Source organism: Photinus pyralis, unplaced genomic scaffold (genome assembly GCF_008802855.1).
Source record: "Photinus pyralis isolate 1611_PpyrPB1 unplaced genomic scaffold, Ppyr1.3 Ppyr1.4_LG5, whole genome shotgun sequence".
NCBI lineage: Eukaryota > Metazoa > Arthropoda > Insecta > Coleoptera > Lampyridae > Photinus > Photinus pyralis.
Window position 1 is genome coordinate 37507433 of NW_022170596.1, and position 15992 is coordinate 37523424.

The 15992-nt window shown below is 38.4% G+C and overlaps 1 protein-coding gene across 1 annotated transcript; it reads left to right on the top strand.

Annotated features, from left to right (window-relative positions):
• The first annotated feature begins 305 nt into the window (after positions 1 to 305).
• Positions 306 to 15372, top strand: LOC116171917 (endoribonuclease Dcr-1). The gene is made up of 5 exons (XM_031488954.1): positions 306 to 1825; positions 3446 to 4510; positions 4563 to 4776; positions 7130 to 7732; positions 12184 to 15372. Exons 1-5 carry the CDS (start codon positions 515 to 517, stop codon positions 14445 to 14447), a joined length of 5457 nt encoding a protein of 1818 aa, XP_031344814.1. The 5' UTR covers positions 306 to 514; the 3' UTR covers positions 14448 to 15372.
• Positions 15373 to 15992: the final 620 nt, after the last annotated feature.

The window sequence follows — 15992 nt, forward strand, 5'->3', positions numbered from 1 at the left end:
CATTTAATTTTACTTTTACCCCGAACCCCCAGCGTTGAATTGGCCCATTGCTTCCCTTATTTTTGATAATACCTTATGTACCCCCTATATGGGTGCGGAAAAGTAAAAATATTGCAACCTAAAGCTTAATGACCCATAGACGGTTCTGGGACAAATTCGTGTACTCAGATTATGAATTAAATGTGGCACAATTACATGTATAATTACCTCCTTTTCTTTTTCAATGCGATGTATAGAAGATACGATTGTTGAATGCGGCTTTCGTTGGTACAGTTTTTCGTCGTTCATTCGCTGCGCATCGTTTATGAAAACATAACCTAACAATTTTAAATACTTCTTTCTTCCTTTATGTTATGGCAATTCAAAAGTTTTCATTTTTTATAACAAATAAGTGTAGCACAACAGTAGCCGATTTACCTTTGAATAATACGAAACTAACATCTTTGCAACTATAATGTAGGTGAAACGCGTTGTAGTGTAAATTAGTATTTGTTCAGTGCTCTATTGTTGTTAAATGGCGTGCCATTTCATCGAAAATGTTTACACGCAAATTTTTACGCCGAGGGAACATCAGGTCGAGCTTCTGCAAGCCGCGAAAGAAAGAAATACCATCGTTTGCTCAGGAACAAGTACGACGAAAACTTTTATCGCAGTGAAGCTATTACAAGAACTCGCTTGGCAAATGCGATCACCTACCGGTAAAAGAGCTTTGTTTATTTTAGATCCTCTGAACGTGAATGTCATGACGTCTCACATACGACTGTTAACAGATCTTTCAGTGAAAGACCTAAACGAGTGTGTCTTTGACGAGGAGGTTTGGATTAAAATACTTAGTACACATTCCGTTATTATAACTACGATAGATATTTGTACAGAACTTCTACAGTTTGATTACCTAGATCTCGATATTCTTAACCTAATAGTAATTGACGACTGTTTATACGGAGAACGGCAGGAACTGTTAAGCGTATTAATGCATAGATACCGTAAGTTAAACACTTGTGATAAGCCGCGCATACTGGGATTAGCGGGGAGCTTACTAGGACCCGATCTGAGGCCAGAATGTTTAGAGGACGAATTGCAGCGCCTCGAGAATTTGTTATGTAGTTCTGTTAATACTTCGAGTGAACTAGTTACATTGTTGAGGTTTTGTTGTCGTCCCCAAGAAAGATTAGTGGAGTGTGCCTCGATGGGGCAAGTTTCACCTTTGCAACAAAACCTCGAGAAGATTGCACTAGAGGCATTGGAATTTATGGATGATCATCGGTTTGCGCCTACCGAAATATACACAGATGAAACTTATTTAGCCGAATTATTAGCCATGCCTGATCCTAAATCCAAACCAAAAGAGATGCTATTAGAATTTTTAGACGTATTGAGAGATTTAGGACCGTGGGCCGCTGACCAGGCTGCATACTCTATGATTTCTTTGATAGAACGATTGAAAGTGAAAGTTCCCTACGAGCGTCACTACCTCCTGTTGTTAATGGTTTTTACGGTTTTAATTCGCGTAAGAGCGACGTGCGACGACGAATTCCAAGGGCTCTCCGAAATGGAGAAAGTGTACCGGTATTCCAGTCCGAAGGTGTTGCGGCTTTTGGAAATACTGAAGGAGTTTAAGCCGGCCGGCGAAAAACCGAAAGAATCTGTAGTTAATGTCGAAGGTCAACCGGCTCCGGCAAATAATGTGAAGACTAATAGAGGGAAAAATGTTAGAGGGGCAAGGCGTCCGTATATACCGAGGCCCCCTTTGGAGGATAATTTGTGCGCACTGGTTTTTGTGCAAAATCGTATTACAGCGAAAGTCATTTTTACGTTACTTAAGGTAAATGGATTTTATTTAGATTTTTAGCGCATTTTTGGAAAAAATACAAAAATAAAAAATAAATTATATTCGTTATGGCTGGCTGGCTGTCCGACTGAGATCTCAGCAATTACAATAGCTAGAGACTTTAAATTTTTACTAAACGTTTTCTGATGTACTGTAGATGTGCAGGCTCTAGTCTATTTTGAGTTAGATTACTTGTGAGATCTATAATCTAAGAAAATAATTTCGATAGGGTTTTCAGAGGTGCTATAATTTTACCGTTAGATAGAGCTATCAGTATAACAAGTTAATAATTAGCGCATTTTTGAAAAAAAATACGCTATTATATTCGTTACGGCTGGCTGGCTGGCTGTCCGGCTGAGATCTCAGCAATTACAATAGCTAGAGACTTTAAATTTTTACTAAAAGTTTTCTGATGTACTGTAGATGTGCAGGCTCTAGTCTATTACTTGTGAGATCGATAATTTTAAACTTTGCTAATGAAATACTGATCTGCATTACCAAAAATGTGCTTTCATCATGCATATGTTGATTTACAACTTGTTTATTTTCAGGGCCTGTCCATCTGTCAGTTGTGGCTTGTTAGCACGATAACTCAAAATTTAATGGGACAAATTGCTTATATTTTTATTTATTTTTTTAATTGCTTTTATTTTATAGTAATTTTTGCAGGCGTATTACTTGCATCTTGGAGATGACACCTATTAATTTTCAGACCGACAGGCCTCATCCTTCTGCTCATGCGCAGAAGTAAATTTTTTATTTATGGACCGATCTTATGGAAATTTTAACAGTAGCGCCCTTTACTAAATGCAAATCGATCCATTAAATTAAACATGCGCGTGCGCAACTTTCTTATTTGTAATCCGATCATACTGACATTTTAACAGTGGCAGTACAGCATTTGATGTACCCTATTTTGCTTGGTGGATGACCCCTGATGTTCCAAATAAACCTGGAGTTCATAGGGATCAATCTCAAATATACCGTGGTAAAAACAAAGAAGCATAGGTGTACATAATTGTTATTATTTTCCCTTCTTTTTTCTTCTATAACTTTCAATGTATAGTCTGGATTTCGGATTGGTATATTCTGAGTTTTCCTATGGTCCACAAGTTCCGGTAAAATACAATCCATGTAAAATTTGATTGACTACGGTTGCATTTTGGTTAACCAAAACTTGGTATCCTTCCGAATGTATGCTAACTTCAAAGGATCTTCTTTGGAAGTCCATACAGGAAGTATTGCTGTACCTACTTCTGTTTGTTACTCGAAGTTGGCCAGGAATTTGATAATACCAACAATGGTTCTTATTCAGGTTCACTATTAAATTCCAGCACTTGACTTTTCTATTTTGTATGGCATTTAATATTTTCATGTTATAGGCGGAAGCGGGGCATTTCAATTCGAACAAATAATTTTGCAATTTTGGAGGTCATTTGCTCAATGCTGTCCATTTATAAGCATCAAACGATCAAATAAACTTGTGGATAATTGTAGCTCTTTAATTACATTTCTTTTTACACCACTGTAAAAGTACTTACTCGTCGTATGACTTCCAAACACATCAAATACGCCATACGAAGAAGAAACTCATTTTTATTTCCATTGTTCCAGACGATGCAACTGAACGATCCTGACTATTGGTGGTTATCCTCACTATATTCCGTGGAGAAAGTAGCAGATCCCGTGAAAGAACCTCACGACGCCGAGCTAGAGCATCTTATTCAGGAAGAAGTACTTAGAAAATACCGTACCCACGATTGTAACATAATGGTTGCCACATCGATACTCGAACAGGGTTGTGATTTACCCAAATGTAATTTAGTTATTCGTTTTGATATACCTACGTCCTTCCATAGCTACGTACAAAGTAAAGCCAGAGCGCGTGCCGCCGACGCTCATTACTTAATTATTGTAACCGAGCACGAGAGAACCCAGTTTGTTACTCAACTAGCGGAATACTTAGAGGTAGAAAAGACGCTACTAAGGCGATGTTACGGTTCTGAACCGAACGAGACAGATGAAATTGAAGCCGATCGCCATTCCATTTCGTCACCAGTTTATAAACCATCCATCGAAGCAGATGCTCCATCAGTTACATATTCGACGGCCATCACTCTCGTTAATCGTTATTGCGCGAAACTTCCCAGTGATACCTTCACTCGACTAACTACGTTGTGGGACGTATCTGAAGATGACGGTTTTTACACATGCAACCTTCGCCTGCCTATTAACTCGCCCGTCAAACAAAAAATTGTGGGGTTGTCTGCAGTTAGCCCTCTTTTGGCGTGTAGAGATGCCGCGTTCAAAACTTGCAAGCTACTGCACGAGACCGGCGAACTAGACAACAGTTTACAGCCGATCAGCAAGGAAAATTTTCGAGCCAATGAAGAAGATTGGAATAACTTAATCTTGGAGGAGGTCGACGAGGTTATCACAAAAGAAAACCTCGAACCGAGGCCGGGAACGACGAAGCGCCGCCAGTATTATTACAAACGTATTGCGGAATCTCTAATGAGTTGTCTGCCTAGCTCTAAAACTACCAGTTACTTTTATAAAATTGTGATGACCCTCACGTGTCCGTTACCTGAAGAGCAAAACACTAGAGGTCGCAGGATCTATCCACCCGAAGAATCCGTACAGGGCTTCGGCATTTTAACCTCGAAACCTATTCCAAAGGTATTTATTTTACTGTCTTCGCTATAGCTTTATTCAACAAATCGCGTTGCAGATCTGTCCATTTCCCATATTTACTCGCTCTGGAGAAGTGAGTGTGGATTTGGAGCTTTGTTCAGATGCGCTCGAAATGACCCAAGAGCAAATCGAAAAGATTTGCGAATTTTTAAATTACACTTTCACAAGCGTTCTTCGATTGCAAAGGTATTTGATGCTTTTCAATCCCATCGCATCGGACAACTGCTTTCTGATTGCGCCAACACGGGATGGTAAGTATCTTTTTAATGTTTGACTAATAGTCTAGGGCCTAGGCGATAGAGACTGTAAAATTGGCAAACCGGATATTTTGAGGTGGAAAAGAAAAAAATGGTGGAATATGTTCAGTTAGGTGTCAGAAACAACATATTAAAAATCGGATTTATGGCTCAGTGGTAGAGCATTGGGTTATAAATCCGAAGGTCGGGTGTTCGAACCTGGGCTGAGGTGAATTTTTCATCTGTGGCGGAGATGGAAATTACCTTAGACCAGTTCCGAGCATTCTACCGGCTACTCCGAATTAGGTTTTCCTGCAGTTTACCTAATTCGTAAGGTAAATACCGGAGTAGTATAGACCAACTTAAGACCTTCCGCAGAGGCACCTCTAAATAGCATTATACGGGTCACTCTGTAATTCGGCGCATGCCTGTTGAGGGCCCAAAACAAGAGAGGGATAATAATAATAATAATAATGATCCCACCCTCCAGACCCTGTGCTAAAGGCTGCAGCCACCCCACTATCCCCCAAAAACCGTGTTTTCGCTCTTTTTGGCTGATATCTCGCGATCTATGAGGTCTATATGAAATATTTTTAGCTGAAAATATTTCTCGGGAAATTTCATACAAGGTAGATACTCAGAAGTTAGCCTAGGTATACCTCTTAGCCTAGGAAATTCATAAAAGAGGTGAAAATCATCAATTTTTGTGGCTTTTTGCAAATATATCGCGACCTTTAGGGCTAGATGAAATATTTTTAGCTGAAAATGCTCCTCGTGAAATTTTTTACAAGGTAGATACTCAGAGTTAGCCTAGGTGTACCTCTTAGCCTAGAAAATTCATAAAAGTCATCATTTTCGTGTTTTTTTTTGCGGTTTTTTGCAAAAATATCGCGACCTTCAGGGCTAATGAAATATGTTTAACTGAAAATGCTCTTCGTGCAATTTCATACGAGATAGGTAACTGAAGAGTGGGCGTAAAGTCACCTTTCACCTTCAACTTTCATGTGTGAGGAAATATTCATGTAAAACAAAGTATTTCTATGTACCATTTATTCACGTAAAAACAGTATTTTCATATTAAAATATTCACACATTCATTTATACCTCAACGTAATCATTATCCTCTGCAGATTCCACTTCTTCAGGCTCTTCAACGTCCTCTAGTGCTAGTGGGTCGTCTGAAATTACCGACTCGTAGTTCTCCTCGCTTCCGCTTTACCTGCATGGGTACCCTGAAGAGACGACGTGGCATTTAGGCACGATGCTCCATGACACTGGACGCAGAGTTCATTACACTTTAGACCTACAACAAGAAGCATTATGTCAAAAAAATGTTTATAATTATGTATACGATTATAATATTCTCTCGTGTGTCGAGACAGTGTCATGGAACATCGTGCCTAAATGCGACGTCGTCGTTTCAGGGTACCCATGCAGGTAAAGCGGAAGGCGAGAAGAACTACGAGTCGGTAATTTCAGACGACCCACTAGCACTAGAGGACGTTGAAGAGCCTGAAGAAGTGGAATCTGCAGAGGATAATGATTACGTTGAGGTATAAATGAATGTGTGAATATTTTAATATGAAAATACTGTTTTTACGTGAATAACTTTGTTTTACAATGAATATTTCCTCACACATGAAAGTTGAAGGTGAAAGGTGACTTTACGCCAACTCTTCAGTTACCTATCTCGTATGAAATTGCACGAAGAGCATTTTCAGCTAAATATATTCCATCTAGCCCTGAAAGTTGCGATATATTTGCAAAAAACCGCAAAAAAAACACGAAAATGATGATTTTCGCCTCCTTTTATGAATTTTCTATGCTAAGAGGTACACCTAGGCTAACTTCTGAGTATCTACCTTGTAAGAAATTTCACGAGGAGCATTTTCAGCTAAAAATATTTCATCTAGCCCTAAAGGTCGCGATATATTTGCAAAAAGCCACGAAAATTGATGATTTTCGCCTCTTTTATGAATTTCCTAGGCTAAGTGGTAAACCTAGGCTAACTACTGAGTATCTACCTTGTATGAAATTTCCCGAGAAATATGTTCAGTTAAAAATATTTCATATAGACCTCATAAATCGCGAGATATCAGCCAAAAAGAGCGAAAACACGGTTTTTGGGGGATGGTGGGGTGGCTGGAGCCTTTAGCACAGGGTCTAGGGGGTGGGATTTTTAATATGTTGTTTCTGACACCTAACTGAACATATTCCACCATTTTTATCTTTTCCACCTCAAAATGTCCAGTTAGATGTCTTTATCGCCTAGACACTATAACCGTATTCCTTCTCGCGTTCTGTCACTACCACTACAGTGGTACAATAAGGTGAAAAATAATTAATTTACGAGTTTGTACTGTTTCAGGTGAAAAGGGAACAACAGTCGACTGGGATTTTGTGGATCTCATTTACAAAAATCGCGATGTTTTACCTCAGATCATTCCCGAGGAAGAACGTGTGAATTATCAATTCGATCCGTCACAGTATAAAGATGCGGTCGTGATGCCGTGGTATCGTAACCAAGATCAGCCACAGTACTTTTATGTGGCAGAAATATGCGGTAGCCTAAATCCAGAGTCAAGTTTTCCGGGGTCCGAGTACGCTACATTCCGAGAATATTACTTCAGAAAGTACGGGATTACGATACAGAATTCCGAACAGCACCTCTTGGACGTTGACCATACCTCGGCGCGTTTAAACTTCCTTACGCCGCGTTACGTTAATCGTAAGGGGGTCGCCTTGCCGACGAGCAGTGAAGAAACGAAGCGCGCGAAGCGGGAAAATTTGGAACAGAAGCAAATTTTAGTACCTGAATTATGTGCAATACATCCATTTCCAGCGTCTTTGTGGAGAAAAGCTGTTTGCCTTCCTTGTATATTGTATAGAATTAACGCTTTGTTGCTGGCAGATCAGATCCGCAGAATCGTTGCACTCGAGTTGGATCTGGGCAAAGTCGAGCTGCAAAATAGTGAGTTTGTCATTCTATTTTTGTAGTAGTGTGGTCGCTAAAGGCTCATAATGACTATAAAAAAATTATTGAGTAGCTTTGAGAATTCAAAGTCGTATCAGTGGTAAGGAATCGTTCAGTTTCATCTTCATTTTAAAGGGTAAAGGTCGATTCTCACATGCGCTACACTCAGCTCGGCGACGCGACGCGATGCTACGCTGCAAAACATTGCTAAATATAGATTTATTTATGTCTTTATTTTTAAGTGGGCGTGGTTTCAGTTCCATGCCTGAACCCGGTTTGAACCAGGGACCTTTAGTACCACAGTCGGGCTCCACACCACTGTGGCACACAGGCCGGCATGTTTTTAAATGTGTGGAGGCGTAAACGGTAGTGTAGCTTAAGTGAGAACGCATTCATTTAAAAACATGAAATCTTTTTAGCGATGCTTTGCAGAATACTTAATAATAATGAATTAAATTAATAATTGAATTTATTTCGACATATCACATAATTCTATAAATGAAACTTCTACGTCTTATTCTGGATTATGAGAGGAGGGTGGACAGGGTCCACGTTCCTAGGTCTCAAATTCGGGCCCTTTGTACCACCTGCTGACTAGAGTCGTCCGACCCCTCTACGTTATTTGTGAAGTGTGATGCCTAAATGTCTCACTGACTCTGAACAGGGCACCAGAGTGGCCTTCTCTCTCACGTGGAGATCTAGGGAGGCAGACTCAGAAGGGCCTCCATAACGGGCGTGGGAGTTGTTCGTTGTTTCTTTTTCATGTGAAGAGAACTAGTTCAGTTTTTGTCGGATTGATGGATAAGAAGTGATCCCTACACCATTCTTCGGTTATTCTAAGAACTGATAAGAACAAATAATGCTTTTCACATATTAATGACCAAATTTATATTTTTGAAGTGACGAAATAATCTGAAGTTACAAATCGTGGTTCAAATCCTCATATATAAACTCCACATGGTCTTAAGGCTCCTCTGTAGTCAATCCGCCATATTGGAAAAATAGCTAAACTTTCTTATGAAATGCTGCTTTTGTCGTTGAAGTCTAACAAATTCTCGATAGTGGATACTCTTTGCAATGATGAAAAGAACGGCGGTACTTAAAAAAATTGAAATATCGGTCTTAGTTTTTTAGGAAGATCGATGAATAGAAAAATCGTTTTTTGTAGATAACAGCCGTTGTAATGAGGGTAGAAAAACGTACAGTACCAATTTGGAAATCCGACAGTATTTCTTACGGCGGTACTTAAAGATATTATTTCCATCTATTATGATAAGGCATATATTTTAAAAAATATGTTTCGCAATTTTCAGAAAAAAATCAAAACGCTAACGTAAGGATAGGCAACTCAAATTGCACTTATAACGCCTGAGGCGACAACTCATTACTTGAAAGAGAAAACAAAAAAAACTACCTGGTATTACCCTACACATTGTTATGCCGTTCCTAATGATACGGATTAGATAAATTACTATTTATTATTTATTTATTTGAATGCTGTTGATTTGTAAATCATAATGTCACATATTCCCAAGACGAAAAATGGATATCCTATTATAGGTACATTGGAAATAATTTTTTATTTCTAAAACCTTTTGCATCCCATCAGATGCTTTAAGAAATTAAAAAAAAAAACCTATAATGAGACTGTAATAATATTTCCCTTTGACGCGGCGGGGGGGTACGTATAATACTAGGTAATTCACATATTATATCATAAGTAGTGCTGAATATGAACTCTGTTTTATAATAATGCTTTCAAACTACCAGAAGCGTAGCACTTTGTTTAGTTAGATCAAATCAAATATGACTAAATTACACGTTTGTGTATATTTCCCATCTGAAATTATCAGTTTCCTCAGATAATCCAGTATGTGGAGCAGTCAGAAGGGCCGATTCCTGCAAAATGTGGTGTAAACGATTTTAACGTTTTAAATGGTCCATTTGGGTCCAAATAACATGTATTTGAAGAGTGCACACCAATTTTTTCCCGGCACAACTTTTGGCAGCCAAAAAACCTCAAAACCTTCGGACTTTTTTCAGTTTTTCGCTTAAAACTCAAAAACGGTCCATATTTTATGAATAACACTTCTTTAGTAAATTAAAGAAAACAAAATTCTGCGCCGATAAAAAAAACAAACAAAATCGGTCCAATAGAAAAATTTTTACAAACGCCCATTTTTTTCAACTTTTCTAAAGAACTGAGTTAACCTTTTTTTAATGCGCTGTGGCTCCTAAGGAACGATATAATCCACTACCACCCCCCCCTTCCTAAAAATTGTAGAATATCAATCAGAGAGTACCACCAATTTAAAACTGGACCAATTTTTAAAATTCGTTGGAAAAAATGGGCGTTTTTTGATCGCTTGTAAAAATTTTTCTATTGGACCGATTTTGTTTGTTTTTTTTTTGATCGACGCATAATTTTGTTTTCTTCAATTTACAAACCAATTCATAAAATATGGACCGTTTTCGACTGTTAAGCGAAAAACTAAAAAAATGCCAAAAATTTTGAGGTTTTTGGGCTGCCAAAAGTTGTGCCGGGAAAAAATTTGTGCGCACTCAAATACATGTTACTTGGACCCAAATGGACCATTTAAAACAATAAAATCTTTTACACCACCTTTTGCAGCTCAAAATTATCTGCATACTGAACTGAGAGTAAGTGAAAATTATCTGTTTCGAAAAATGCGACCAAAAGCAAAAGATGCACATGCCCTTTGCTTTCCATAACAAATGACACATAGGCATTTTTTCACTTATTATCAACAGGAATATTTGTCCCTCAAAAAATAGGAGGATCAAGTAAATTTTATTTTTACCATTGAATTTAGGGTAAAAAAGTGAAGTCATCTTACCGCACAAAAGATGTTCGGAAAAATTCTCCATGGGTCGTGCATAGATATAAATAAGTAATATGCTAAATGTACAATTGTTATTAGTTTTTGGAAAGATAAGGATTTATTTAGAATCAGTATAAATGTTATACTTTTAATCATTGTAACAGAATTTTAAATGTTAGCTACCATTTTTATGAAAAACATACAATTTTTGTTGTTGTTCACCCTTGTATATAAGTAAAGAAAGATTTATTTTAGGTGTTCGAAGTGCCGGTTTTTTTAGGATCTACCATACCTAAGTGAATTCATTCATGCACATGTACCTAATAATTATAAAAATCTATAAATCAGTAAAAATGATTAGAACAAATCACAAGAAATAATGGGGTAATTAAAAAATGTCATAACAAACAATGCTAATCTAGTCCACTAATTACCTGAAAACCAAATAATTTACAGAAGGTGTCAATATAGAAAAATGCAATAAATGCATTGAATAAATAATTTATTCAACGGTAACAGAAATAGGTATTTGTGCATCTCCAGTCAAATATTGTACAGCTTTTCGATAAACTTGTTTACATAATTAGTCCTTGATCATTATACATGGTCTATTGTGTTTAACAATAAGTGAAGAGAATATGCAAAACTGAGAAGGATAGATGATACATCGTTGGTTTCACTCAAGGAGATCATGTAGCAGTGTGTATTGTTCGTGGTCTAACCAATTGTAATAACACTGAAATACAAATTGACTACAGAGGAGCCTTAAGCTATTGATCACGGCAATCGAGTTTGGTCTTTTTTCCAAGAAAATAAATAGCGATTTTGATATTATGATTAAATGATATTAAAAAATTCGATATGTTGATCATTGTATTGAAGTCTGCAAATTTGATTCCAAAAAAATGTAGATTGTGCGTGGCTGCGAGTGATGGGAAACAACAAATTTCGTGGAATTCTCTTCATTTTTGTTGTCCGGACAAGAATTGCAATGGAATTTCTAATTTTCAGAAACTAATTTCAGATTGGTGATTTTCAAAAACCCCCAGATATCAAATTTCTTCGAAATCAGAATTTTTTTTCGCATCCCCATTTAAGGGTGCGCCATTTCGTGGTAGGAATTTTGCAAAATCGGAAAGGGCATACCCGAAAACCTATTCAAAGACGTGCCACCAGTCTTTCTAACTCTTATGGTTGCTGAGAAAAAAATTAAAGAAGAAATAAAAATTTCACCACTTCTTTGGGGGTGGTTCCCAGACGAAACACGTTGGACCCTCGGTTTATTTGGAAAAAGTACCTCTACCACCCAATTTTTTTTACATACTTATATGTAACATCCTGTATATTTGCAAGATATTCAAAAAACAACTCTCCGGTTATGCAGTGAATTTTTTATTTCAACGAACAATCAGTAGACTCCTTACTACTTCCATTCATTCGTCTACGACACTCAATGACAATGGCCGACGGATACCTTGTATTTTTGAAAATGTATAAAATTTTCTTGTGTGGTTAAGGGTGAGATAGGAATGTTGTAAGTGGTTTTTAAGGTCAACACCTTTAGCGACTTCACTAAAATGAATATGGTGTTAACAGAAAGTGAAGGTTTCAGATGGCCGCCTTTAAATTTTGGATGGAACTTGTCCGACGTCTTTAAGAAAACCAAAGAACAAACTGTTAAAGTAGAGCCTAGTAATGAAACGGAGGTCGTCGACGAACCGCCAGTTTGCGTAAATGGCAAGTGTGTGCCAGAAGTTGGGTCGAACCATGCAGAAGAAGACAGTGGCTGCTCCGAAAGTGATGAAGAGTCAAAGTTATGGGTCGAAATTGGGACATGGTCTAACGATATGGCCGGTTGTAATGGATGTGTCGACGGTACCGTGATTCGATATTCATCCCCCACTAGTTGGATACATACGACTTATGACGACTTTTCTGATTCGGACGAATCATCATTTGTCGATGATGCTTCAAATTCTGATTGTGGAGGATTGCGGATTGAATTTATGGGAGATAATACAGCGGAAGCGGTAGAATCTGATAAGGTAGGCGTGGATGACGGCGGTCTTGTGATGACTGACCACTGGACGAGTATTAGTAACTCTGAACGGTCGGAAGAGTTAAAAGTCCAATTTCAAGCGGCGTGTTCGGAAAATTCGCAGTATTTACTTTCTGACAAAGTTTTGGTGTCCAAAGATGTGTCATTCACTAAGAGTGCTAAACAAATTGAAGAAACGTTTAATGCACAGATGTACAGCAGTATGGCTCATCATATTCGCCACAAATCCAAGCAGATGGCGGTTGCGTCACAACCTACCTCCCAAGTACCTACTATTGCCTCACAGGTGGCCAATGAAGAGTTGGCATTCAGTTTCGATAAACAGCCTGATTTGGCGCAACATCCTGGACCTAGTCCAAGTGTTATATTACAAGCACTTACCATGTCTAATGCAAATGATGGGATTAATTTAGAAAGACTGGAAACGATTGGCGACTCGCATTTGAAGTATGCCATAACCACCTTCTTGTATTCAAAGTATGATAACGTCCACGAAGGCAAATTGAGTCATTTGCGTTCGAAACAAGTTAGCAACCTGAACTTGTATCGTTTAGGCAAAAGAAAAGCATTAGGCGAATGTATGATAGCGACAAAATTTGACCCACATGACAACTGGCTACCGCCATGCTACTATGTACCTAAAGAGTTAGAAGAGGCTTTAATTATCGCACGCGTCCCCGCGAATTATTGGTCGCCTGCTCATTTGGCGGCCGCACGTGATATGACACTTGAGCAGATATGCCAAATGGTTAGAGAGCATGGTGAAACATTAGAAGATCTGCCTAGCGTCATTCCATATAATTTAGTTACGCAGCACAGTATTCCCGATAAAAGTATTGCAGACTGTGTCGAGGCGCTAATCGGCGCCTATCTTATAGATTGCGGTCCGAGAGGCGCATTGCTATTTATGGCATGGCTTGGTATGAAAGTGTTGCCTCAACAAGCAGATGGCAGCTATGGCGAATTGGAACCTCCGAAGACGCCCTTACTACGGAACATACCCAATCCAGAAACAGAACTGAGCATTTTACTAGATGGGTATCATCTGTTTGAAGATAGTATAGGTTATCACTTTACGGATCGTTCATATTTATTACAAGCATTGACACACGCTTCGTATTTTCCTAATGCATTGACTGATTGTTATCAAAGATTAGAGTTTTTAGGCGATGCCGTTTTAGACTACGTTATCACTAGACATTTATATGAGGATCCTCGCATGCATTCTCCGGGGGCGTTGACAGATCTACGTTCTGCTTTAGTCAACAATACAATTTTCGCATCCTTAGCTGTCCGTCATGGTTTTCACCGGTATTTCCGACACTTATCTCCAGCTTTACACGAAGTGATTGAACGGTTTGTCCGTATCCAGGAAGAGAGCGGTCACGCTTTAGTGGAAGATTTATATTTGCTAGCCGAATACGAATGTGAAGAAGTTGAGGACGTTGAAGTTCCTAAAGCATTAGGTGATGTTTTTGAATCGGTCGCGGGAGCGATCTTTCTGGATTCCGGTATGTCTTTGGATGCTGTATGGAGGGTATACTATCGAATGATGAAGAATGAAATCGAAAAGTTCAGCGATCACGTTCCAAAATCGCCGATACGTGAACTTCTGGAACTGGAACCAGAAACTGCCAAATTTGGTAAACCTGAAAAATTAGCCGACGGACGTCGCGTACGCGTTTCCGTCGAGGTATTTGGTAAAGGACTTTTTAAAGGAATTGGTAGAAATTACCGAATTGCCAAATGCACAGCAGCCAAATGTGCACTTAAACATTTAAAACGTAAATGCTCTATACGGAAAAATTAAATTATATTTAATGCCTTTATATTGTTGTGATATAATTTTCTTGTGATTCACTTTATTGTTTTCCTATATATTAAGCAATTTTTTGTTACGTATTGACTTGCATAAGTCTACCATATCGTTACTTAATGGTAACAACCCGCATGGGTGCATCTCCAATCAGAGCCAAATGATTGCGCCATTACAGTTTAAGTATTTACTTTTTTTATATCAGTATCTGCTCGTTCTTGATGTTGATGTATTGTATTTATTAGTTTTGTTGGAAAAAAAAACTTTCACAAAATAAACTGAAATACATCAGGAATAGTGTAGATAGGTTATCAAACTCGGAAATTAAAGAGGATAAGGTGAATATTGGAATTCTGAGTTTGGGTGGAGCCTTTTGAGATATGTATCAAGATATACTTTAAAATAGGACTTGTTCATACAGTTTATACGACTCGTTTGTGTATAAGAACATTTTTCGAATTATTTCAAAAGCAAAAAAGAACCCAAAAATCAGTGAAGCACAATATTTGCTAATAGATTTAGCAACTTCCCTAATTAATCACAACCTTATCTCTAGCAAGGCATTTAAAAATGGACACTGTATATCGCAAAACTTTGACAAGGACTTTTCCGCCATACTTTATAGCACCTTAGAAAGGTTTCAGCTGATGGCTAGTGCACTTTATCAAATTTGAAAATATCAGGCAAAATTATGAAATGTTCTATTTTAAAGCAGATTAATAAGCTTCTATCTGAATTTCTGAGAATCTTTCTCCAGTATCAAAAGCCTACACTTCAATTTTCAGCTTATCCCCTTTCATATTCGGGGTGTTCCTGGGCAATAAATTGCACACAATCGAACATAAACTGCTCATATTTTTTCTAGATACCTAAATGTTCAAAATGGTTAGACGAAAATGTATAGCAAATACATTTATAAGTTTTGATTTTTATTGTCCTTGTAGTACCCATAAACCTGACACCTGACTTTCATACGCCGCTAAGCTCAGGGCGAGGCTTGTCTCACCATGCATCGGATTCGCGGTATTTCCTGGCGGAAACGCGCCTTTAGAGGAGTAACAAGCAAAACCACCATTTCGGAAGTGGAGGAAGAGTTGTTTCACCCTTAGGCCCCTTTTTCACTAGGCGTTTTTGAAGCGCTGGTAGCAGAATATTGCTTTATACGGAGCGGCGCTGTGGAGCGAGTTGTAGCGAACTTTCGCTCCACAAATGCGCAGTGGTTGTACCGCGACCCTTTAACACGGCGCGATTCAGTAGCACCCCTCGCAAAGCAAGACAAGTTTGTTGTGTGGAAAGCGCACATACCAAGATGAGGCCGTCGTTTTTTTAAAACATGGCGTATTAGGAGAGCATACAACATTTTTCAAAAATTCCGGGACGGAGTGAAGAAAAAAATTTCAAAATGTTGGGATCGATAAAGGGTCATAAAAACTACATTTTTAGATAGTTAGGGCGCTGAATACGCTACTAGTTGTGCCTGCGACACAGTAAGGCCTCGTGAGAAGGGGTTCTTAGAGTTGGTACTGTAGGAACCCGTAC